General features: G+C 41.6%; 1 protein-coding gene across 1 annotated transcript in view; it reads right to left on the bottom strand.

The window, feature by feature from the left end:
- LOC132882157 (B-cell receptor CD22-like) overlaps positions 1-25,183 on the bottom strand; it is a 173,218-nt gene that overhangs the window by 65,159 nt on the left and 82,876 nt on the right. Inside the window, exon 7 of the mRNA XM_060915426.1 lies at positions 2,080-2,115. Coding sequence (XP_060771409.1) covers positions 2,080-2,115 — 36 coding nt within the window. The remainder of the gene's footprint in view (positions 1-2,079; positions 2,116-25,183) is intronic.

The raw sequence follows: 25,183 nt of genomic DNA, 5'->3' as shown, positions 1-25,183 counted from the left end.
CACCACCGTGCCGCCAGTATTGAACCAAATGTTGACAATTTTTTTTTTTTTTTTGGGGGGGGGGGGGGGGGGGGCAAATGGACATTATGAATTTTCTGCACCTGCAAGCTTTAACCACCCAATACTTAAAAAAATATCCAGGTTTAGAATTTAGACCGACTGTAACATTGAAACATTTTATTACATCAGTAACATGTTCATGTGTAACATATCTGAGTAAAAACCACAGAAATATTCCCTGTCCTGACTTACCAGGCAAGTCAGAAGTGCTGTTATAGAAAAAATAAAAAACTCTGGTGTGGTGTGATTTGGCCTGATGTGAAGCAGAGGGCTCTGGTTTATACTTTGTACCTTCAGAAGTGGCGGCACGGTGGTGTAGTGGTTAGCGCTGTCGCCTCACAGCAAGAAGGTCCGGGTTCGAGCCCCGGGGCCGGCGAGGGCCTTTCTGTGTGGAGTTTGCATGTTCTCCCCGTGTCAGCGTGGGTTTCCTCCGGGTGCTCCGGTTTCCCCCACAGTCCAAAGACATGCAGGTTAGGTTAACTGGTGACTCTAAATTGACCGTAAGTGTGAATGTGAGTGTGAATGGTTGTCTGTGTCTATGTGTCAGCCCTGTGATGACCTGGCGACTTGTCCAGGGTGTACCCGACCTTTTGCCCGTAGTCAGCTGGGATAGGCTCCAGCTTGCCTGCGACCCCGTAGAACAGGATAAAGCAGCTAGAGATAATGAGATGAGACCTTCAGAAGCAGCAGCACACTCACTGTGTATCTTACGTACATCCAGAACATTTAAAAACAACTTACACAAGATACAAGAGACAAAAAATCTCTGTCAAGTTTCCAAGTCAAACTGTAAAATGTTTAATGTCACTGTGCATAAAAATCCCTAAACACACTGATGCACTCTGTCTCGAAGGGAACTTTCCTCTGCTGTTGTGATTATTGTCATGAGCTGCGTCTCAAATCTAAAATTCAGACCTTATATTCAAAAGTATTTATTAATCTAGAAAATCCTGATGGCTGGTACACAAATCAGAACTTTTGACCTTCCCAAGCTACTTTGAGCATTTGCTAAGATCATACAGTCAATTAAAAAAAAAAAATTGCTTTGAAATTTTGCGCGTGTTATCTGCCTTGGTTTATCCCATCACTTCATTCACTCATGTTTGCTAGTTATAATGTCAGTACAGTAAGCTCGCTTAGACATCAGAATGAGCAACATACTGAAAAACTGCAGAGAATTTCCTGCTGAGGGTCTGTTAGAAGAGTTTACAGCAGAACAGGACATGACTTTGCTGCAGAACTGTAAAGAGATTCAGGTGTGTGTTGGAAAGTGAATGTGTGTTCATGAGGCTCGATTGTCATGTCCAAAACTGTCAATCAGCTCATCAACCACACCCTGTTTTATCACCAAATAACACCAATAAAATTCATTGATCATGAGATAAGATTTTGAGGTCGATCTCAGGGTCCATTTATAAAAATGACAGCACTGTTGCTGAAAATAATTGGGGTGAGCTGTAACTTAAAATGGAAGTTTGACACTTTTCCCATAGAGTAACATAGAAATGGGCGGGGTTACAACTGTACTGCAGCCAGCCACGAGAAGGCCTCAGAGACAATTTTGGCTTTACTTTTGAATCCCTGTTACTATGACAACCCATATATACAGTCACTGGTTTTGCTGGGATCATAGTTTGTGAAGTACGTCCACATCATTGTTGTTTTGTGTCGTCTGTTCATTAATGCAACAACATACACTAAGCTCATGTCACATGGGATCACCTGGCTTTGTCTGTTCATACTGGAGCATTTTTAGTACCAGTATTGATGCATCTCTAAAGGGATTTTTATGTCAAATTAAAGAACCACAGTGAAACTCATGTAAAACTATGTATTCCCATCAGAATTTTTGTTGGTCATTGTTTTCTTATTTTATTACCATTATTTATCTGAAATGAACATAATTCTTCTGAATGGTTATTAAACAACGAGTAACAAATTCTACACAACCTTTATAGCCCCATTAGAAAGAAGAAATTTACACAATATAAAGGATGAAGTGTATACAGTATAAATCACCTTGAACATGGGCCACTGGTATCAGTGAAACCAGCACTAAAAAGGGAACAGAAACAGAAAACATGACGTAAATCTGAAAATTATTCAGTATGTTCATGGAAACAGCACATTGTAGACACAAAAGATTCAATCTTATTCAGAAAATCTAAACTACCAGCTGTAAGAAATTCAAAAGTGACTATTCTGCTCATTAATGCCTTTATTTAATGAAAATTGCTTTATTTAAAGCAAATATTATGATTAAAAGTGTGATAATCTCGGCACTGGGACATAAACCCATGTCCTAATGACACAAACTCATCACTCAGGACATTCAGACTGCAGATGGAGAACTTTATACCCCACCACTCACTCTAATGAAGACACAAAGACAACATTTACTCACAGAGCATCACCGGGAGTGGACTGAGCTCCATCCTGTAACTCTAATGACGGACTGAATGAGGTGTGGTGTGTGTTCAAGTCTCAACACTTCCTGTGGTTTCTCTCTTTCAATCACACTACAAGGAAAGAAAGAGAGGATGAGTGTATCCCAGATCTTTAATTTCTCTTTTAGTGTGTACAGGCACTGTATCTGCTCTTCCTTCCTCTTTCCAGAAAAATCTTCAATACTTTTTGTTTTTCTCAAACTCTCACATACAAAAAAGAGCACACAGTAGAGACTCCACTGCATTAAATCAAGAGAAGCTTAAAGCTTTACAAGCTACAATTTCTAGGTTGCTCATCTTTCATCCAACTTCAAGCTCCTTTGAGTTTAGTGTTTAATTTTCAAAGCATTACTGGGATATTTATGAATGTTAGTTTCAAAATGATGTGGCCATCTAAGTCAATCTATCCATCCATTATCTGTAGCTGCTTATCCTGTGCAGGGTCACGGGCAAGCTGGAGCCTATCCCAGCTGACTATGGGTGAGAGGTGGGGTACACATTCAAACATAATAACATTCATAAATTATTCAAAACCGAGATGTTTTTGGACTGCAGGGGAAACCGGAGCACCTGGAGGAAACCCACACAGACAGAACATGCAAACTCCACACAGAAAAGCCCCCATCAGCCATTGGGCTTGAACCCAGAACCTTCTTGCTGTGAGGCAATAGTGCTAACCACTACACCACCATGCCAGGCTATCCAAGTGTGAAAGATATTTATTTCTGTACGTAGTTTCTCAGAAGCCCAATTCATGTGTGTATTATTATTGTTCTTCTGTGTTGGTTTATAAATAGAGTAGTAAATATCAAAACAGTTCAACTGAAAGAAAACGTGGAAATAAAGAGTGTCTGTTTAAGCATAAACGTTTAAGACAGATCACTTGTGAGAGGGAGGTAATACATAAACTCACAGAACACTTTACAGACATCCCAACCTGCCAAAATTCATTTCAGGGACACCCCCCGCCCAGAAAATTTTGGATTTGGTTGATGTGATTTCCTGCATTCTGGTGGATTTTGGGGTGGCCTTTTGGAGATGAACAATACCCGAATTCACTCAATTCACTCAGATTCATAGCTGACACCCTGGCTTGGGGACTTGGCTGCCCCCAACCCATAAACTATGATAATTACAATGTGCCATATATTAAGCTCCTTACTGACACCCCTTTTCCACCAAATCAGTTCTAGGGCTGGTTTGGGGCCAGTGCTGCTGCGGGTTCACAACTCGTTCAACTTGCAAGCCAGCTGAGAACCAGTTTGCTTTTCCATAGCTCGGGGTGCTAAGGGGAGCCACGTCATTACGTCACTGTATATGTCAGTTACGTTGCTGCGTTTGCATAAACCTTGGCGCGAACATCGAAGCAACAACACCACGGAGAAGAAGTAGTAGCAACAACAACAACAATGGATGACTTCACGTTTGTACAGCTGCTGCTTCTGGCTTTACAGTGCTTCATTGGGATCAGAAAACGGCAGATCCAATGTGTTTGTGTTGATCGACAGGTTTTGATTGGATGGTGATTACGTTCTAGGAGACAGGTAATAACCTAATAATGTTTTGACTCTTACTTACACTGAATGAGAGATGGTTATGTCAGCCTTTGTTATGAGCTAACGTTAGCCGGTGTTATGTCCCTGCTGGAATCATCACAAATTCACAAACATATTACTGGCGATTTTTAAGTCGCCGCTCATATCTACCACAGCAGTAGATATGAGGATGCTTAGCTCTGTAATGAACTTAACTTACTGAAGTGAATGTAAACAAACTGCATGGAAATACAAGTGAATGATTTATGTTTAACCTCGTTTCTTTAACCCTTATTCCTCACTAAGGATATTTTTGGCTTGTCAGTTGTTCATTTTCTTTATTATTTTGACTGTGTTCATACATATAGAAATATAATAAGGTCAATAGAATATAAAGTATGGCAAATGTGCTGTACATTAACTCCACAAGTAAATGTAACACTTATGTTTCCAACACTCACACATGCACATTTATTTCTCAATACACATCCCACTCTAATCTAAGGGGAAAAGAGGCACAAGGGTTAAGTACCATGATGAATATTTGTTTGAGTATTGATGACTCTCCACACAACATGTTTATTTACCTAGACATTTTTCTCTTTACAGGTAATCTTGCGACTGATGGCAAGGCGGAGATCCCATGTTGTCTGGGCACACCCAAGATCTCACGACTGGTGGGACACAATTGTTCCTGATTTCACCTCTCACCAGTTCGTGCAGAATTTCCGTGTGTCCCGAGAGTCATTTGAGTATATCTGCAGTCGGGTGAGGCATGTCTTGGGGAGAAGGAACACAAATTACCGTTTGTGTCCCCCAAACCAGAAGCGGGTGGCTATTGCCATCTGGAAGCTGGCCACTGGAGGTGAATACAGGACCATCAGCCATCTTTTTGGAGTAGGCATGAGCACCGTCTTTAATTGCATTCAGAATTTCTTTAACACAGTCATCAAGGTGCTGCTCCCTGCCCACATTACATGCCCTGATGCTGAGAGGTTAGTGGAAATGGCTGCCCTCTTTTAGAGTCGTTGGAGAGTGCCACAGTGTGTTGGTGCAATAGATGGAAGCCACATTCCCATTATAGCACCAGAACAGTATCCTGAGACTACTACAACCGGAAGGGATGGCATTCAGTTGTTCTGCAAGCAGTTGTAGATGGCAGAGGATTTTTTCTGGGATGTGTGTGTTGGCTTTCCAGGGAGTGTGCATGACGCAAGAGTCCTAAAACAGTCACATTTGTGGGAAGTCCTAAGTGACGGGGAATTTCTAGGTCAAAGCAAAGTGACCATCTCTGGCTGTGAGGTTGGACATTACCTGATAGGTGATCCAGCCTACCCCATGCAGAACTGGCTGATGAAACCCTTTTCTGACACTGGCAGATTGACCCCTGAACAACACACCTACAATTACAGACTCAGCAGTGCACGATCAGTTGTGGAAATGGCATTTGGGAGACTGAAAGGAAGGTGGAGGTGCCTACTAAAAAGAAATGACTGCAAGCTGGAACTGTGCAAGAAAATGGCGCTGACCTGCTGTGTCCTTCGTAACATCTGTGAGGAACATGGCGACAATTTCACTGAGGAGCACCAAGATAGACATGCCAACATCCAGCCTCCTCTTCAGGCATCACCTGAACATGGCAGTCAAGAAGGGGCTGACATTAGAGCTGCTTTAATGGCCTACTTTAACAGAGGGAACGAGTAATTTGTTTGGTTATTTTGCTATTTACTTCATGTCAATGTTGTTTAATTGTTCAGTTCGATAAGTTCATAGAAATGAGTCATTTAGGCTACGTTTACATTAGACCGTATCTGTCTCGTTTTCTTTGCGGATGCACTGTCCGTTTACATTAAACCGCCTGGAAACGCCGGGAAACGGGAATCCGCCAGCGTCCACGTATTCAATCTAGATCGTGTCAGCTCCGGTGCTGTGTCAACATTCAGAATACGCGAATACGCTGTGCTGAGCTCTAGCTGGCATCTCATTGGACAACGTCACTGTGACATCCACCTTCCTGATTCGCTGGCGTTGGTCATGTGACGCGACTGCTGAAAAACGGCGCGGACTTCCGCCTTGTATCACCTTTCATTAAAGAGTATAAAAGTATGAAAATACTGCAAATACTGATGCAAATACTGCCCATTGTGTAGTTATGATTGTCTTTAGGCTTGCCATCCTTCCACTTGCAAGTAGTAAGTGATATGCGCTGGGATCACACACACAGCGGCTCAGTCCCGAATCGTGGCTTGTGCACTTCACTCGCACGCTCTGTGAGCTGCGCAGGGCCGGAGTGCGCACCCTCCAGAGGGCACTCGCTGTTCAGGGCAGAGTGATTTGGAGCGCAGGATGCCTGCGGAGCCGAGTGTATCCGTGTATTGGCGTTGCTATGTGCACGCAAATCGTGTATTGGTGTTGCTGTGTGCACACTAATCGTTTTAAAAACGTTAATCTGATGATCCGCTGATACGGTCTAATGTAAACATGGGCTTATTTGTAAATAAAGTGACTGAAAAAGGTAGCTTGTTGAGTTCTTTCATTACTTGTTTTCACAAGCTCTAACCAGCTTTACTTGTACTTATTACACAGTTAAAATAATTGTACATCACTAGTGAAAACATATACAAGCAGACATGTCTCTTTAGAAAAAACATTTATTTACATAGTGCATAGAAACACAACATAAAGTGACGTGAACAGTGCAAAGGTGCAAAACAAGAAAAGTGGCGTGATTATTTTCTGGCTTGCGCCTCCATTACAGACACCATGCGCCCCATTATACTGAGGAACGCACTGTTGTCTGCCTCCAGCTTGTGCAGCAAGGCATCGTTCATTTCCTTGCTGTGCTGCAGGAACTTCTCGTCCGCCCACTCAAGGTATTCCACGAGCTCAGTGTTGCTGTCTCGCTTCCTCTTAGCTGTGTACAAGAACAGAATAATGAGCTTTAAAAGTTTTTATTAAGTCATAAGTAGATTAACACAGGTTCAGCAATACAATATAAGAAACATGTCAGCTCAGCAATAAGAGCATTAGTTAACTGTTTACGGTTGGTAGGGGATTTTATATGAATGACTGATCACTTATACAGCATGTATTTATATTATAAAGTCACACTATTAGGTATATATCCATGTTTGCATAGTATCCGGTGAGACAGACTACTGGATACTCAGCACAACAACTTACCAGGTCTGGTCTGCTGCGATTGTCCTGAGGTGCTGGATGATGCAGGAGAGCTGCAGTGGCGTGGAGACATCAGGTCCTCATCCCCGATGGTGGACAACTCTATAAACCACATAAAAACAGCCAGTGTTGGGAAAGTTCACTTTCTACATCAACTATTTCAAAGTTCAGTTCACAAATTTTAAAATGAGCTAGTTCAGTTCATACCGTAGTTCATAATGAAAAATTTGGAACTAAGTTCACAGTTACAAAAATGAACTAGTGAATGAAACTATGCTTCAGATTTCATTGTAACCTTATACAAACAAACATTAACTGAAGTAACTAAAACTTTATGCAAGGCGAAAATGTTTGAAAAGAAACTTATCAGGCTCTGATTGCGGCACCATCGCCTCCAGCATCGCCGTCGCTGAATTTAAGGCTCCGGTGGCGTTATTTGCCGGTCTATCGCTGAGGACCGAGTCCAGAATATCGAAGGTGTTCTTCCTCGGCTGCCCGTTGCCGCTTCAACCGAGGTCCTTTTTTTGGTCCCTGTAGTCTTTCTTCACCTTCTTTAATTTGTTTCTGATCTGCTCAAGAGTACGTTCGTACCCCGCCGCAGCCATCTCTTTTTGTATTTGATGTAATACGGGCTTGGTCGGCGTAGCACCCTCCAGTTTTGCCTGGACTTCATCTGTGGACCATATCGCGAGGAGACAGATTGTCTCTTCCACAGACCACTGCTGCTTTACTGCATCCATGATATCTCGTTGCTTAAAAATGGCGACCTTTCACAGTCTTGTTATTGTTGTTGGTCTTAACAACTCCACCCCACCGCTGACGTAAGCGGTTCTTTCCTCTGGCCCAGCAAAGCGTTTGTGCTAGCCTGGAACCGGTTTTTCTGGCCCCATAGCCAGTTCTTTGTCAATGGAAACAGAAAACCCGGTTCCAAACTAAGCACTGGCCCCGAACCAGCCCTGGAACTGATTTGGTGGAAAAGGGTGAATCTGGACACCCTGCCCTCCATAAATAAGGAAGGATGACCAGGATAGATAGAAAGGATGACCAGGATAGATAGATAGATAGATAGATAGATAGATAGATAGATAGATAGATAGATAGATAGATAATTTCACCACAGAACATTCCTTTACTTAGATACCAAAACACAGATGAATATAACAGAACAATGAATGAATTGCATGAATGACAATGAGTGTAATTGTACATGTAGGCCTAGGCCTAAAGGGCTCTTTCCTTTCCTCTGTTCTATGCCTGTTCCTTTTGCAAGCTTTCATTGTATTTAGAGGCTGCTTGCTTTGCAGATTTGAGCAATTTTACAGACACCTCCACCTCATAGCACTCTTTGTCAATAAACTTGTGAATCTGATGTCTCATCTCATCTCATTATCTCTAGTCGCTTTATCCTGTTCTACAGGGTCGCAGGCAAGCTGGAGCCTATCCAAGCTGACTACAGGCGAAAGGCGGGGTACACCCTGGACAAGTCACCAGGTCATCACAGGGCCGACACATAGACACAGACAACCATTCACACTCACATTCACACCTACGGTCAATTTAGAGTCACCAGTTAACCTAACCTGCATGTCTTTGGACTGTGGGGGAAACCGGAGCACCCGGAGGAAACCCACGCGGACACGGGGAGAACATGCAAACTCCACACAGAAAGGCCCTCGCCGGCCATGGGGCTCGAACCCGGACCTTCTTGCTGTGAGGCGACAGCACTAACCACTACACCACCGTGCTGCCATGAATCTGATGTCTTGCAAGATTAACAAGTATTTGGTGAGACATCTGACCCCTAAATTCTGTCTTGATGTGACGCACCATGCTGAATGCCCTTTCCCCGTCACAGTTAGAATTTGGCAGCACCAATAGCAGCTTCATCAGCTGATAGAGCTCCCTGAATCTCAACAGCCCTGAGCTCACAGATGTGACTTTGGATAGCTTCCCCTAGCACTCATCAACTGGTAAATTCTTATAATTTGGTGCCAGTTCTTCCAGGTTAGATGACACATAATCCAGGAATTCTATGGAGCTGTTCTCTGGCATCTGCCTTCATTACATTTGGAAATCTTTCTGCCAAAATCAAAATCTGCTCTGGTTTCACATCATCATGGTTCTCAGGATTGAACACTAACAGATTCATCAAGATTTGATCTCTCACTGGGAATTTTTCCTTTATTTTTTGAAAGATTCTGACAAAGAATGCTCTCGCATCTCTGTAGAATTGCTTTGTCTTGTGACTGGAGAGTGCTGATTTTAACATCGGAAAATCACATATTTGATGGAAGATGGATATGATGTGTTAATAGTACCTGAAGATACAGTATTAATTGAACAGCGGACATTTGGCTCATTTTGTGAGAGAATCTCTTTCAGAGCCTATAAACACAGAAAAACCCGATGAGTTAGTTGAGAGAGATAAGATGGCGTGTCCATTCATTTCGAGTGTAGATGGCTCTGGCAAAACCAGAGGTGGAGGTTTGTGCATTTATATAAATAGAGCTTGGTGTACAAACTCTGTTGTTGTCGAGAGACACTGCTCACCTAACGCGGAGTTTCTCATGGTTAAATGTAGACCTTTTTATCTCCCAAGAGAACTCACATCAGTTATAGTTACTGCTGTATATACACACCACCAGACGCTAATGCTAAGCTTGCAATGGGAGAATTGCATGCAGCCATTAGCAAACAGCAGGAAATGCACTCAGAGGCTGCCTTTATTTTTGCGGGTGACTTTTAAATCACTCCAACTTGAAGACAGTACTTCCCAGACTGCATCAACATGTTACCTGCCACACAAGAGGAAATAAGACACTGGACCATGTTTTTTCAGTGGACAAAAAGGCAATGACAAGATTCAGAAATATAAAGGGAAGTTGATCACAGAGTGATAAATTATAAATTAATCTTGTAATGGCTTATTCCTTCGTGCTAATCCCATGATTATTGTAGGGACTTGACCTTAAAATTTCAAACAGGTTCAATTCACCTGAAAATCAGCCCTCTGTAAAGGGACACCGCAAGAAGATCATAGGCTTTGGAATTTTGAAAAAAATATATTTTATGGTTGCAGAGATATGATGATTTTAGTAAAAATAAATAATGGTAATTTCGCACTGACCCCCAACACACACACACCTCTACTTAACGTCGTAGCACAAAATAGAAAGGGTGTATATGGTCCTAATTGGCTCTGTTAGAACCAGAAAAGGTTGTAGTTTTATGAGTGACTTAGTTTTGGAGGTGAATCCGAACAAATTCCTGCCTGTTGCGCAACACCTGCTCCTGCTGCTCCAGCACTATAAAATGAAAGTAATTTATTGCCATTATTTAGCCTTGTGCCTAGCAAGTGAGCTTACAAAGATGACAATTACAAAGAGACACTGCTTTATCATAACTGTGAAAGTTGAACACAAAAACAACAACAACAACAATGATTTGTACCATGGATTAATTTCCTGGGGTGGCACGGTGGTGTAGTGGTTAGCGCTGTCGCCTCACAGCAAGACGGTCCGGGTTCGAGCCCCGTGGCTGGTGAGAGCCTTTCTGTGCGGAGTTTGCATGTTCTCCCCGTGTCCACATAGGTTTCCTCCGGGTGCTCCGGTTTCCCCCACAGTCCAAAGACATGCAGGTTAGGTTAACTGGTGACTCTAAATTGACCGTAGGTGTGAATGTGAGTGTGAATGATTGTCTGTGTCTATGTGTCAGCCCTGTGATGACCTGGTGACTTGTCCAGGGTGTACTCCGCCTTTCGCCTGTAGTCAGCTGAGATAGGCTCCAGCTTGCCTGCGACCCTGTAGAACAAGATAAAACAGCTAGAGATAATGAGATGAGACTAATTTCCTGGGTTCCAGAAAATGGCTGGAGCAGCTGTTACTCTTCTTCATGCTCTATGCACTGACTGACTGGTCGAAAGGTTTGGGATGAAGCTTGCTCGCTTGCTCTAGATTCCGTGAGATTGTATGTAATGTGCGGGCATCAGGGAGCCGCTATCAATATGTGGGAGACTCCTGAAACTTCCGGGAGACTTGGGATGTCTGAGTTTATGAGGAAAACCTGCTCATTCATGCAATTATCCATCATCCAATCAAGTGGCAGTAGCACAGTGTATTAAATCATGCAGATACAGGTGGGGCCACAGCTAGGAATTCTGGGCTCCTCTTGAAGAATAGTGCAGTCGGACTAATGAACAAGTATACAGAGAAGTTCAATAGGGGAAAATGTGTTCTTAGAGATTTTAAAGTAATTTCCTCATTAACACTGTGTGCTCTCAGTTCACAGTTCATACTTGAAACTACTAATAGTACCTACTATTATTTGCATGATCATGCCCAGCACATAAGACGAGCCAGCTAACCTCATTGACTTGCTATTTAAAGCTAGGGTAGGTCATTTTTGAGAAACCAGATTTTGAAAGTATCCAACTGATAAATCCCACCCCCTCCCTTTAGCCCTCCCTCCAAAAACACATGAAAGTGCACTGTAATTAGATCAAAGTCCAGCTCAGAATGAAACATGGACTGTGGAACACATTTTGAATTGGTCAGGCCCATCAGTTCCCCAACCAATAAAATTAAATATTTTTAGAGAATTTGATTGGCTTATAGAGCAGTCACATGAATTCAAATGTTTCTTTGTTTGTTTCTTTATTTCTAATCACATTTTCCTTTGCAACTGATTCGAAGACACATTGGCGAAATGGTGGATTTCTCAGGTATGTTTATAACTTATAATTTCTCCTTTTCTACCTTTATCATTTGCTTAATGTGTGAAGATTCTTGAAAATAAATACAGATATATAAATACAGATATATCTGCCATTTCACACGTGAATTTCTTTCAGCGGCAACCAACTTGAGTTGAAAAAGCTCTCTTATGGCCAATGATTCACTGTAACTTACGACAGAAGTTAAAACCACCAACTTTTTCCAAGTACACACAAAAATGCGGGTCAAAAAAGACAGTAGAAAAGGTAAAAACAGCTATTATAGAAATGGATTGCTTCGCATCACCAGTCAAACTCCTATGGTTGTCAAGGAAAGTCAAGTTAGCTTGCCCACCACAGGCTTGTTGCCATGGAGAAAACTGACAATTCCTGCAAATGGCCGATTGGATCAGACTCCAGCTCAGAATGAAACATGGACTGTGGAACACATTTTGAATTGGTCAGGCCCATCAGTTCCCCAACCAATAAAATTAATTATTTTTTTCATGGTCTGGTTTCCATCAAATCATGCGCTCTGATTGCCTCGCGAGCAGTCCAGAATCCTCTGATATGGACCCTGGTTATAGACCTTTGGAGACTCGCTCGTTCACAACAACAAACATAGTAGCAATTTTTGGCAAAGTTTATTTTTGCATTTCTCAGTATAATCGCATTAATTTTACAGCATGGATAGCAATAATGACAGTGTTCAAAGCAAAAGCAAATTTTACTACCCTGATGAAGACAAAATAAAAAAAACATTTCAGGAGAAAGCTGAACACCTGTAACTGTTGCTAACGCCGAGCAAAAACATGGCTGTCTCCTGAATGACTCAATTTTGCATAAATAGAGGACTACATAGGCAGCAAAATGTTTTTGGTTTTTTTTTCCTGCCATGGAAGTGCACTTGTATACCCAGGAGGAAGCCATTTGCATTACAGCCATGAATGAGCATTCAAAATGCCGGCTCGCCTTGGCTTTGTTTTCCTTTTCGGTCGCTCTCATTTTCTATGAGAATTTGGGAAAGAAAAAAATATATTATTTACCAGCTTAAGGTCGGTCTGTATGGTGAAATGCCATGACCTCGGCCTTGAAAATACTGACCTTGGCCCAGAGGGATTCGGTCAGTATTTTCAAGCCCTCGGTCACGGTATTTCACGATATGGACCTCCCAGCTGGTAAATAATATATATATGGGTCCGTCTCAGAAACTGGTCTCTCATTTGGGACATTCTAATCAAAAAATTAATTTTCTAATTTTACTATTTTTTTTTTTTTTGCATTTACCTAACACTCAGTGTTTCTTTTATGTTGAATAAGAACAAAGATATCATATGCTTTATCTGGCCTCCACTGTGGAAATTTTTTTTTTATTACAATTCAAATGCTTTTGTAAAATTTATTTCCATATAAAATAACTACATCATGAAGAATTAAAGCCCCTCCTTCAGAGATGAGTGAAAATATTGAATAAATTTTCTCTTTTTGATTGCTTGGGTTAAAAATGCCAAGTTATGATGACGGAATTGATTATTCACTTAAATATGAATAATATGATACATTTTGGGTATTTGATATGGCGAAATAGGACAATAGGACACAATGGAAAAATCAAGAACACACTGGAAAGATGAGAATAATGGTGGTGGTAAAAGAACAGTGACTGGACCGGCTGAAGGTCGCGCGGGTCTCTGCTGCGGCACGCGAGCAATGGGACATCACTACCGCACCGGATGGAGCCCGAGGCGGGGGCGGGGCAAAATGGCTGGCCGTAGATTCTATCAAAAGTTTGATCCAAATTGATCATCGCTGCAAAATATTGGCCAAAAATATGCAAACACTACAAAATATGAAAGTAAGAAGAAAAAGAAACATTCTATTGCCTTATACTGCAAGACTAAAACAAAATAAAACTGTCAAAACTCACCTTTTCAGTGATAACGTCCGAACAGATCACTCGCGTAACAGAAAGACCGCAAATGGAAGCACGATCAACTTCTAACTATTGGAGTGGAAAATTCCATTCTACACATGCAAATTATTAATGTGTGTCCTTCCCCGCACACAAATAACACATTACGGTAAAAAATAGACCACAACTCATTTTATAGCTCAGAAATTCGTACAAGACCAGCTACTATCGTTACATATTCTAGAAGAAACATATTCTATACCTAACTTTCAGCTTTCATTTTAAAAAACAAAATCGCAGATTTATGACTAAATTTTTATATGGCGTAGTGATTTTAAGTTACTATTTTCGGTGAGGTAGTGACCTTGACCCTGAGGCTTTCCTATCATGAATTGTATTTTAAGTTGTAACTTTATACACCTAAAGATTGGTGCACTCACAGAATAATCATAACCATAATAAAACATCATGCAAAATATTTGATCACCATTGTAACTCCATTTTCCACATACGTAATACGATCGTGTGTTTTGATCTAAACGGTAGACTTTTCAGTGGACTACAACCTTTTTAAGGGAATGCGATGTAGTCAACCATTTATCGTGTCCCAGATCAAGCCGCCATTTTTCCACAAATTTGCAGAATTTTTGCCAAATTCTGAATATTCACATCAAAGATTTAGTTTTATCTGTATTATTTCTTTCATCATTTTATTTCAAATTAAAACCAACATCACCATTCAAAACTGTATAGTTTATTGACTGAGTATATTTAATGGGGTACCCCCACAGTACCCAGTTTCTGAGACACACCCATATATAGATATAAGTGAACTTTGATTGGCTTATAGAGCAGTCACATTAATTAAAATGTATGTTTGTTTCTTTATTTCTTTGTTTCAAATCAAATTTTCCTTCGCAACTGATTCGAAGACACATTGCCCATGAGAGGAAAGGACAGTGAGAAGGGAGAGCAGTCACTATAAAAAATATTCATTCCCGTAAGTCGAGCCCTACCGTTTCCATGGTCCATGATATGAAGTCATCTACCACACTATCTATTCAGTAAAAGAACTAACACACACTTAGTTCACTGCTTAGATGTTTGTTTGAGAACCAAAACTGTTGTGAAAAGTCCTAAATAAGCAGTAAACTGTTTCTGAGAACATTTAGCTGTGAGAGCACAGGTGCACACAAATATCAGGACAAACACCAAACCGATACGACTGCCTGGGCACTTCACAAAGATATTTTTAGCAATGTTCAAATAAAATAACACTAACCAGTCACCTTAGCCAGAGATGTTCCTCTCAGAAAATCTCTGCCCTAACATCAGAAACAAGATAAAAGTAGCCCAACTTTAGCAGGTTTGGAAATTGTAATTTGTTTCATCAAAGCTGATGGTCTTGCTTAAATTCTGTTTCAATCAGCGTGATTTACTGAATCATGCACACAACAATTCAGTGATAACAAGGAGCCTGTGAACTACTGGAATGCAGTGGGTCCTTATCATTGTCACCACCATTCACTTCACCAGCAGCAGCCCAGGATACAGGTCAAGATCTTCAGTTAATGTTCACATCAAACATCATAATGAGAAAAACTGTGATCTCAGTCACTTTGACTGTGATATGGTTGCAGGCAGTGTCTAGACTTTACACAGAAATGGGGGGGGCTACACAACCCAACAGGTAGAAATGCCTTGTTGATGAGAGAGGTCAGAGAAGAATGGCCTGACAGTAAAGTTACAGGAATTCTACATTCGACTGACCTCAGAAAAGTTAAATTAGAGATCGGAATGACATCATTTTAACCTCCACTGATTCAAAGTACAAAGGGGGAAAACATGGGTGCCTCCATCTTTTGTTAGCCTTCCTTCTCAATACAACAAACTGTATGATCAGTGTATAGACTTCACTAAAGCAAATCCTTTTTATACACAGCATAACTCACTGAAAAGTAAAGGTGATGATACACGGGGCAACTTTTTAGGCAATGTTGCTGGGCAACTGCACTTCAACACTATCCCACTGAGATTGGGCAACATAATTTCTATCTGAACAATTTTGATCATTTAGGGCAACTTTTTAAGATCATCCAATCAGAGTGCTAGCAGCGAATCACACGACCACCTGAGAGCTTCTGAAATTTTCAACAAAGATGGCAGCGTCTCAACGGCAGTGGAGCAAAGAAAAAAAGAGAGACAAGAGCTAAGTGTAAACTGCGGTTACCTAACAACTGCTCCATAGAAACTGAATGGGTTTTGGCTAACTAGCAGTGTTTTTTGCGAATATACTTAGCTGAAAGTTATCGCTAGCTATGTAGGAATAATGTTAGCTCTCTTGCATCAAGGTAAAAATGGTGGGCAGCTCATTTTTAAAAAAAATTTGTGATAGAGATTGTCTAACTTATTGTTTGATGTAATTTACATACAGAGCACGACTGCTTCTGGAACCTGAGGGTGAAACTTTGGGATCTAAAAAAGAAAGAAAGCCTTTCAGGAGCTCTGTCACCCCTTTTCCTCCTCAGCAGCATCTCCTGGTCCAGGTCCTTTTTTTTTGCCAAGATGAGAATTAAATGATATTGTTTTTGCCGTTATGTTTTTGTGATGTATGTGTCAGTTATTCGTTATAGCATATGCGATTGAGACTAGTAGCATTTTTAAAGAGATTTAAGAAATGTTTGCGATTAACAGAATATTTTGACTTATAAATGTAAAAATAATGACAAATTATCTTTTGACCAGAGTATCTATTCACTTTTGTTCCAGAAGTAATACGGACTTGAGCGAAATAAAGGCTGAAGCCGAGACAAAAGTGACAGCTGCAAATGTTTCAGTGTCCATCTTTGCATGTCTGTCTCACTGACAACAGATTTGCTCTTATCTGATTGGTTGTTACCAATTGTCTGTTGCCCTAATTAGTTGCCCAGTGTCTCACCTGTTTGCCTGTTGCTGGGAACACTGCCCAGCAACATTGCCTAAAAATCATCACCTTTAGAGATGCTCCTTTGTGTAAGTCTGATTGCCATGTTGAACTTGGAGGAACTCGTAGTTGAGAGTTCACAAGTAGGAATTTTGAGTTGAGGAGGCATTTTATGACCTGTAAGCAAATGCAGCAGATCTGAAATAGCCACTCTGAACAGAAATATATCTCACAACACACACACACACAAAAAAAAAAACCACCGTGAAATCTTTTGGCAGATGGGCCACAACAGCAGAAGATCAGTCCTGTTAGCCAAGAAAAGGAATCTGACCCGAGAGTGGGCACAGGCCCACCCAAACTGGGTGTTTGGAAATTGGACACCTGGTCTAATACACCTTGATTTTTGCTGCATGATGCAGGTGGGAGGTTCAGAATTTGGCCTCAACAACATGAATCCATGCAACATGCAAATATTTTCAGTTTGGACAACCTTTGGCTTTAAAACAACAATAAGTGTCAGTGGGGTTACAATTGAAAAGTTATAAGTCAGTTATTGCTTTAGCACAACCGTCTTCACACCTCCCCCCCTTCTTCACTGCTGAACTGACATCACTGAATTAAAAAAAGAAGAAGAAGAAGAAGCGAAACCACAACTGCCAACTTCTGTCTGTTCTCTGAAATGGTCACTGCCTTGTGTGTGTGTGTGTGTGTGTGTGTGTGTGTGTGTGTGTGTGTGTGTGAGTGAACAAGGCTAATGAGACGTTTATTTCTGCATGACTGCTTTTGTTGTTGTTGTTTTACAAAATAAGTAAAGAATGATTATTATTCCAACACACACACACACACACACACACACACACGCACAACTTGCTGTAGTAAGGTATTTCCCTGCTCAGGAACACAAATGGAAATTAGGTATTGAGTTATAAGGCATTTTCTCAATAAGTCCAGTTAATGCAAACATGGTTTTGTTAAAGCTTCTCTGTTCACAGTAAAGTCCACCACTTACAAAGTTAAAAGTTAGTTCTTGCTTTCACACGTCCTCTTTCACACCTCCCTCCTTCACAGAAAATAAACCACATCCTTGAACTGGTCTCTGCTCTCAGGCCTCTCACACGGTCACTGCCCTGTGTGTACAGGACTAATGAGAAATGTTTGTTTCTGCTCTTATTTTCTATTATTTTTAACAGAAAGGTAAGTAATGATTCATGATTATTGGAAAAAAAAGTTCTGTGTATTAGTGTGTATTATAGTGAACTTCCTGTGGGAAGATTTTTCCCTGCACAGACCATAATAGTAAAAAAAACTAGAGTCGACAATTCCCCTGCGGGAAATCGTGAGAGGATGCAGTGCGCGAAGCAATTTGGTCACGCATGTTTGCTGGCCGTGAATGTGTGACCTGCTACGATGCTACAATGCTGTGATTATGTGTGTGCTTGAGACAGCAGCCCCTCCCCTCTCTGCTAGGGGCGCTTTATCAACACCCGTGGCCCAGGGGCTACTGGGTTTTTTGAGGCCCCTCATAGGCTACCTGTCAACCCTAGCCTTACCATTGGCCAGGAAAACATTCTTATTTTATTTGCAATACATGTCAAGCATTTACAGTGTAAGCGCGTAATTAGCCTAGAAGCCTACGATAGGTTGTTTGGCTCAGCGTAGCTGCGCAAGGCCCACGCTCACATCGCTCAACACATCCGACCACAGAGGGAGAGAAGAACGCGCGCGTTATCATTACAGAGCCAGTTCTGATTATTACCACAGACAGGACAGTGATACTGTGTAACTTTCACGCGGGGGCATGGCCAGAGATAACCACACAAGCACACGTGCGCTATAATGTAGACCTATGTGTTGTAAACATAAAACACACACACCTACAGACAAGTCCTTTTAAAAAATAAAATACATAAAAATAGCTCGGCGGCATGAAAACAAACATTCACTGCAAGTCAAGGTACTTGGCTCGGCGGCCACATGAAACGTAAACACCATGGACAGCGGCCAAACTCATAACTCTACAGACCGAAATACACGAAACCAAGTCCTACTAGGGGCTGGGTGGCCAACCCGCGGCTCACGAGCCGCATGCGGCTCTTTGCCCGGTGTCATGCGGCTCTTACGTTCATATCGAAGTTGGTGTTTGTGTATGTGTTTTGGTTTTTTTTTTATGTGCGTGTGCGCTTTGCTTGAGTTCAGTATGGTATTTTCGTCAAATGCATCTTCGCTTTGCTTGGGTATATTACGGTATTTTCAGGTCATATCAAATGCGCATGTGCGTGAGATAATCATTAAGTTTTTGGCCAAGGTGTATCTTATGTCAAGTAGCCTCTCAAAATGGCAATGAAAAAATGCACAGCAAAACGAAAATATGAAGACGAACATAGGACATTTTTAACAGAGTGGGAGAGTTTATACTTTTTTGTTGAACGTAATGGCAAGCCATTCTGCCTTATATGTCAGTCGTCATTAGCTCATTTCAAAGCTTCCCTCCTCCCTGAATAAGCAAGGAGCCAGATATGCAACACTAATTGAAAATCTGCACGAAAGCTTTGTAACCCAGTTCCGTGATATACAACTGAAAAGGCCACAGATTACGTTCCTTGTCGACCCATTCAATGCGGAGATGGATTGTTTGAAAGCCCCGCTTGTCACAGATGAGGCTGCGGCTGAGTTGGAGATGATCGATCTTCGTGAGGAAGACCAACTGAAACCTGTTTTGAGGGAAGGCACCACTGAGTTTTGGAAAAGTGTGCCATTGGAAAAATACCTGAATGTGAAACGGGCTGCGCTTAAGATACTGTCAATGTTTGGGTCAACATACGTCTGCGAGTCTGTGTTTTCTACCATGAAACACGTGAAGTCAAAGCATCGTTCTGTTCTGACTGAAACCCATGTGAAAGAACTGCTTCGAGTGGCAACGACGGAATACAAGCCAGATTTGAAGAGGATTGTTCAAGGCAAGGAATGTCAGAAGTCCCACTAAGCAACATGCATAGTAAGTGCACACAATATTGATTGCTGTAAATGACTGGCCTGTGGTATTAGTACTGACTGAAGGAGTAAATTTATCTCATGTTGGCGTGTGACATTCACTATTAATCTGGCTGAGCAGAGGTGCATGCGTGAGCGTGTGCATGTGTGTCTGTGAGGGAGAGCGAGGGGGGGGGGGCGATGTTCATGTGCGGTTATGTGTATGGTGTGGCTTTTTTTTTGGTAATGCCATGAGTCCCACTAAGCAGCATGCATAGTAAGTGCACACAATGTTCATTGTTAAAAATGACTGGCCTCAGCCTGTGGTCTTAGTACTGTAGGAGAAAATATGTTGGTGTGTGACATTTACTATTAATCTGGCTGAGCAGAGGTGTGTGTGTGTGTGTGTGTGTGTGTGTGTGTGTGTGTGTGTGTGTGAGAGAGAGAGAGAGAGAGAGAGGAAGGGATGGGTGATGTTCGTGTGCCCATGTGGATGATGTGGCTCTTTGCGGTAACACAGTAAAAAATGTGGCTCTTGGTCTCCAACTGGTTGGCCACCCCTGTACTAGGGTCTATTTTACTGATCTGTGTTCAAGCATCATGCAAGTCTTCCTTCTCCTTTGACATGACTGCATCGAAATACCACTTGCAACAATATTTCACGCACTCCATCAAGAAAAAAGTTAAACATGATGAACACGGGCATACTGTTTTGAGCATACGATTTTTAAAAAAGAAACTAGCTACATCAAAGTCCTTCAATAAACACATCCTTTAGCGCAAATGAGCTTAACCTAGTTCAAAGCATGACGCTAGCAGTAGCTGCATAAGGCAAAATCATGTGGGCCTTACGTCAACAACAAGCCACGGCGGGCAAACATTACTAATCAAGTGTCCTTACCTTAAAACATTGTCTTGACCACAGAACTTCTCAAGTATTTCACTTAAATCCACACGGGTTAACAACACACCCAACACAGCTAGCGAGAAATGTGGATATGCGTTAGCTTTGTATTGCTATTCCCCTCAGTATTGCTTACTCTGTCTGCTGCCCGAACTGTGAAAATTATAGGCTACAATCTTTTCATCAATTTCTTCAGTAGATGCCATTTTAGACATTTTATTATCCCCATCATCCCTCCTCCTCACGGTTTCATTTGAGCAGTTGACACCCTCCTCTTCCTCAGCACAGTTCCAGTTTGTCTCATCTGCCTCGCTGACTTGGTTTTCCTCCACCTTCACAAATGTAAAAAACAGTAGCTATCTTAATGTAATAATATGCTATCCATTACCTCATAGCATATCTAGCCTAGCTACACATAGCCTAGCTGCTGGTACGGCTGATAACTGATAAGTAGCTGATATTCTGAACAGATCGGTGATCCTTACCTTAAAAAAGTCTGTGACTTTAGGCAACGATTCTATCATTACCTTCATCTCTCTCTTTTTTTCCTTTTATGCGCCCCGCTAACATGTGAACACTTCATCTTTCAAAGCCTCTAAATTTGTGTCTCAGTAGTCTGTAGTCTGCAGTCTTTGGCGTGCTTTCGTGCGTGACATTACATTTTGTTACATTTTATTCTGGTACAGTTGTGGGTGTTCGTTTCGCGAACCACATCCACCATGTCTCTTACAGCAGGCTACTGTGTGCTCATTTATTTCTAACCTTATTTCTATCCGTACATTAATGGAGGCCCACGATTCCGACAGTTTATTATTTTATTAATATTACAAGGCCCCTTTACGAGGCCCCTGATTGGCTGTGGCCCAGGGGCTTGAGCCGCCCGAAGCCCCCCCCTTAAAGCGCCGGTGCTCTCTGCTCCCTCACTGGCCCCAGTCGGCATGGCGACGGGCCTGAGCAGGAGCGCTGAGTCACACAAGATCTTGTCAGTTTTCTGCTGTTCTTTGCTCAGGAGCAGGCCTCGAACAACGACAAATAACTCGAAACCGAAAGCAGCTATTCACAAAATTATTTCACAGTGAGCGCTACAAGGGTCTCCTGAACACATAGATGTAATTTTTTTGTCACTAGTGTGAAAAATGAGGACACTAGAGCGAGTTAAAAACGAGTGACTTTTTTGCCAGGTTTATAATGGGAGTCAATGAGGCAGACTTGCTGTCCTCTCGTTACTTTGAGGCATCTCATTCAAAAACTGTAAATCCTATCGGTTAGGTAGACACATTGTGTGAATCAGGATAAGTGTGACTACTACTTTTGAGAAAATCATGTCTGTAGAGTGAAATTTGTGGCTGAAAACACAGTTTAAGTGAGAAAGTTTGAGCTATTTTTTCAAGCTCTCTACACTCCTAACTAAACGAGCTCCACTGGTGTGTAATGCAATAGACACCCATTATAAAGCCGTATTTTCTCCCGGAACCCACATGGCGTTTGAGCCGGGACTGATCCAAAAGTGTAGAATCTAGCAGAAAAGTCAAATGCCAGATCCACAGAGGAGAAGTTTTCCTACGTTTTAGAGTTTGAATCATGTCTCTAGGCGAAAGCATGCCAGAGCAGCGGAGGTTTGAAAAAGTGCACTGTTTTTCAATTAATTCCAGAGAAATGAATGGGAAATTTTGGACAATTTTTTCGTGACCACATCGTGAAAAAATCGTAGAATAACGAAGAAAGTAATACCACACCGAGTCCAATCGAGCCGCACGTTTTGATATATTGCTTGTCTGTGTGCGACGTACGGTTATTGAGTTATTATGTATCAAAATTTGTACGGAAGATGGGGGTTTTTTGGACCTGTGACTTTGAGCTGTTGGTGGCGCTAGAGAGTTTAAGGTGGTGACTCGAAACTTGCTGAGAAGAACCTTGAGTTTGTCAAGAAGCAGTGTGCAAAATTGCAGAACTTTTCCAGAATATGACGTCAAGATATGAGCTAAAGGACACTTTTCCCAGCTGTAGCGCCCCCTAGCGGCCAACTTGTTGCACTTTTTTGTGGGCCTTCGTGGAGGGGTGGGGCATAATGCCACCAAGGTCTGTTAAGATACGCCAAAGCGCGGCCGAGATATGAGCACACTTCCTGTTTCGCGTCTGCGCAGCCAATTTTGATTGTCTGCCACGGCCAAACGCTTATGAAATTCTAAAATCTGGGAAGGTCTTTTGTGCAGCTTAGTCCAAAGTTGGCATGTACCAAGTTTGGGAGAAATTGGTCAAAAATTGAGGGAGGAGAAGCATTTTAATTGATTTTCACAAAATTCAAAATGGCGGGAAAACTTTCCGGTTTGAAAATGATGTCATAGGATGCGCTGGATTCGGCTTGGCCCAAGGATTCCAGGGATACCAAGTTTTTGAAAATCGGACCAACGGTTCAAAAGTTACAAGCAGAAATGTACCTGTGAATTTGAGCTATTGGTGGCGCTAGAGAGTTTAAGGTGGTGACTTGAAACTTGCTGAGAAGAACCCTGAGGTTGTCAAGAATCAGTGTGCAAAATTTCACACCTTTGCGCCAGACCGTTCTAGGGGTAGCTATAAATATGTGTAGCTTTTCAAATAATTCCATAGAAATGAATGGGAAATTTTGGGTGATTTTTTTTCGCGACTATGTCACGAAAAAAATCACATTTTGATGAACAAAGTAATAGCACACCGAGTCCGATCGATCCGCACGTTTTGATATATTGCTTGTCTGTGTGTGACGTACGGTTATTGAGTTATTACGAATCAAAATTTGTATGGAAGATGAAAGCGGAAGAAGAAACACGTAGAAGAACAATAGGTTGCAGTGCAGCAGCACTGCATCCCTAAAAAGGAAACTAGGCATTTAATTCTACGGCATTTTATCAGGAAACTAGGCATTTAGTTCTACGGCATTTTATCAGGAAGTCTAGTTAATGCTAACATGGTTTTGTTAAAACCTTTCTGTGCACAAGAAAGACCACCAGAGTCTCACCACAGCAGCTAAAGACATTTCAGTTCATCACAACCATGACTTCCACTGATGAAAGTACAAACACCATCCAGTTATTTTCTTTGAGCAGATCAAATGATCATGAGAGGTTGTCACTGAGCAGCAGATGACAGCAGGACATAGAAGATCAGGAACAGATTCCAACAATACAGACTCATTTACACTCATGAGATTATTTAAACCCTGTGTATTAAACTTGCTCTACTTGTACTCTTACCTGTTGATCTATCATCGTTGATCTGAGAGTCGTTACACATCAAACTAAACCCTTCTCATAACAGATATGGATACACTGATCCACCTGAGCAGTCATGCTGAAGTACACACAATGTCCTAATGACACAATAAACTCATCACTCAGGACATTTATACTGCAGATGAAGAACTTTATACCCCACCACTCACTCTAATGAAGACACAAAGAAAACATTTACTCACAGAGCATCACAGGGAGTGGACTGAGCACCATCCTGTAACTCTAATGACTGACTGACTGACAGAGCAGTGGTGTGTGTTAAAGCCTTACCACTTCCTGTGACAGAGAGAGAGAGGGTGTATGTACGTCAGTTTTATATTTTAGTTGACACAGACATGGTTGCTCCTGTCCCATTATTTGACATTAAGCCTGTTTTAAGGCTCACACTGTAAAATCCATTGTTTCATTTTGCCAGAATTAAAATAATTTGTGCTCAAGAATAACACACTGAATAGCAGTGCTGTAAATAGGCAAAATATTAAGTGTTCATCATATTCACACTGTCCACTTTATTAGGAACACCTCTGCACCTGCTCATTCATGCAGTTATCCAATCAGCCAATCATGTGGCAGCAACACAAAGCATTAACTCATGCAGTAACTTGTACTTCAGAATGTCCTTGGATTTTCACACACAGCAGTGTGTATAGATTACACAAAGAAAAAGTCAAAAAGAAACACCTTGTTGTGAGAGAGGTCAGAGGTGAATGACCAGACTGGATCACACTGACAGGAAGGCTACAGTAACTCAGTATGTGGTGGCCAGTGATTGAAAAGTGAAAATAAATTGCCTTTGACTCCCTCTAGTGGTAACTGTAGTATAATTTTAATCCTGACCTCCTTCAGACTGTGGGTTTAACCAGAGGCCAGTAAATGGGATTTCTGCCTGTTTTGGGGTGCCTGGGTTCAGTATTGAATATATTTGTCATGTCACACTCCACAGTAGTGGTTCTGAGTGGACACTCCGAGCTTTAAGGATCTACAGTGTATCATAAGATTTTTTTTTTTTTTTTTTAAGTAAATGGTGATCGTCACATTTCAGCTCTTTGGGATGCCCAAAGTACTTGTCCATCTGAATCTCAAATTTGATGGAGTTCTGTTCAACTGCTAAATTCTGTGTAAGTTTCTCCAAACACAGGCAAAAACATCTCCAAATGGCACCAAATCTCTTCATCTGAAGGCAGGACCATGAAGGAGAAAGGTGAGTTTCCTCAGAAATTTCCTGAAAAGGAAATCCATGTAGATATTTTATAAAATCTGAAATCTGTG

This window comes from Neoarius graeffei, chromosome 1 (assembly GCF_027579695.1).
Source record: "Neoarius graeffei isolate fNeoGra1 chromosome 1, fNeoGra1.pri, whole genome shotgun sequence".
Classification (NCBI taxonomy): Eukaryota; Metazoa; Chordata; class Actinopteri; order Siluriformes; family Ariidae; genus Neoarius; species Neoarius graeffei.
Note: the sequence above shows the minus strand (reverse complement) of the source record. Positions and strands in the feature narration are given on the sequence as shown.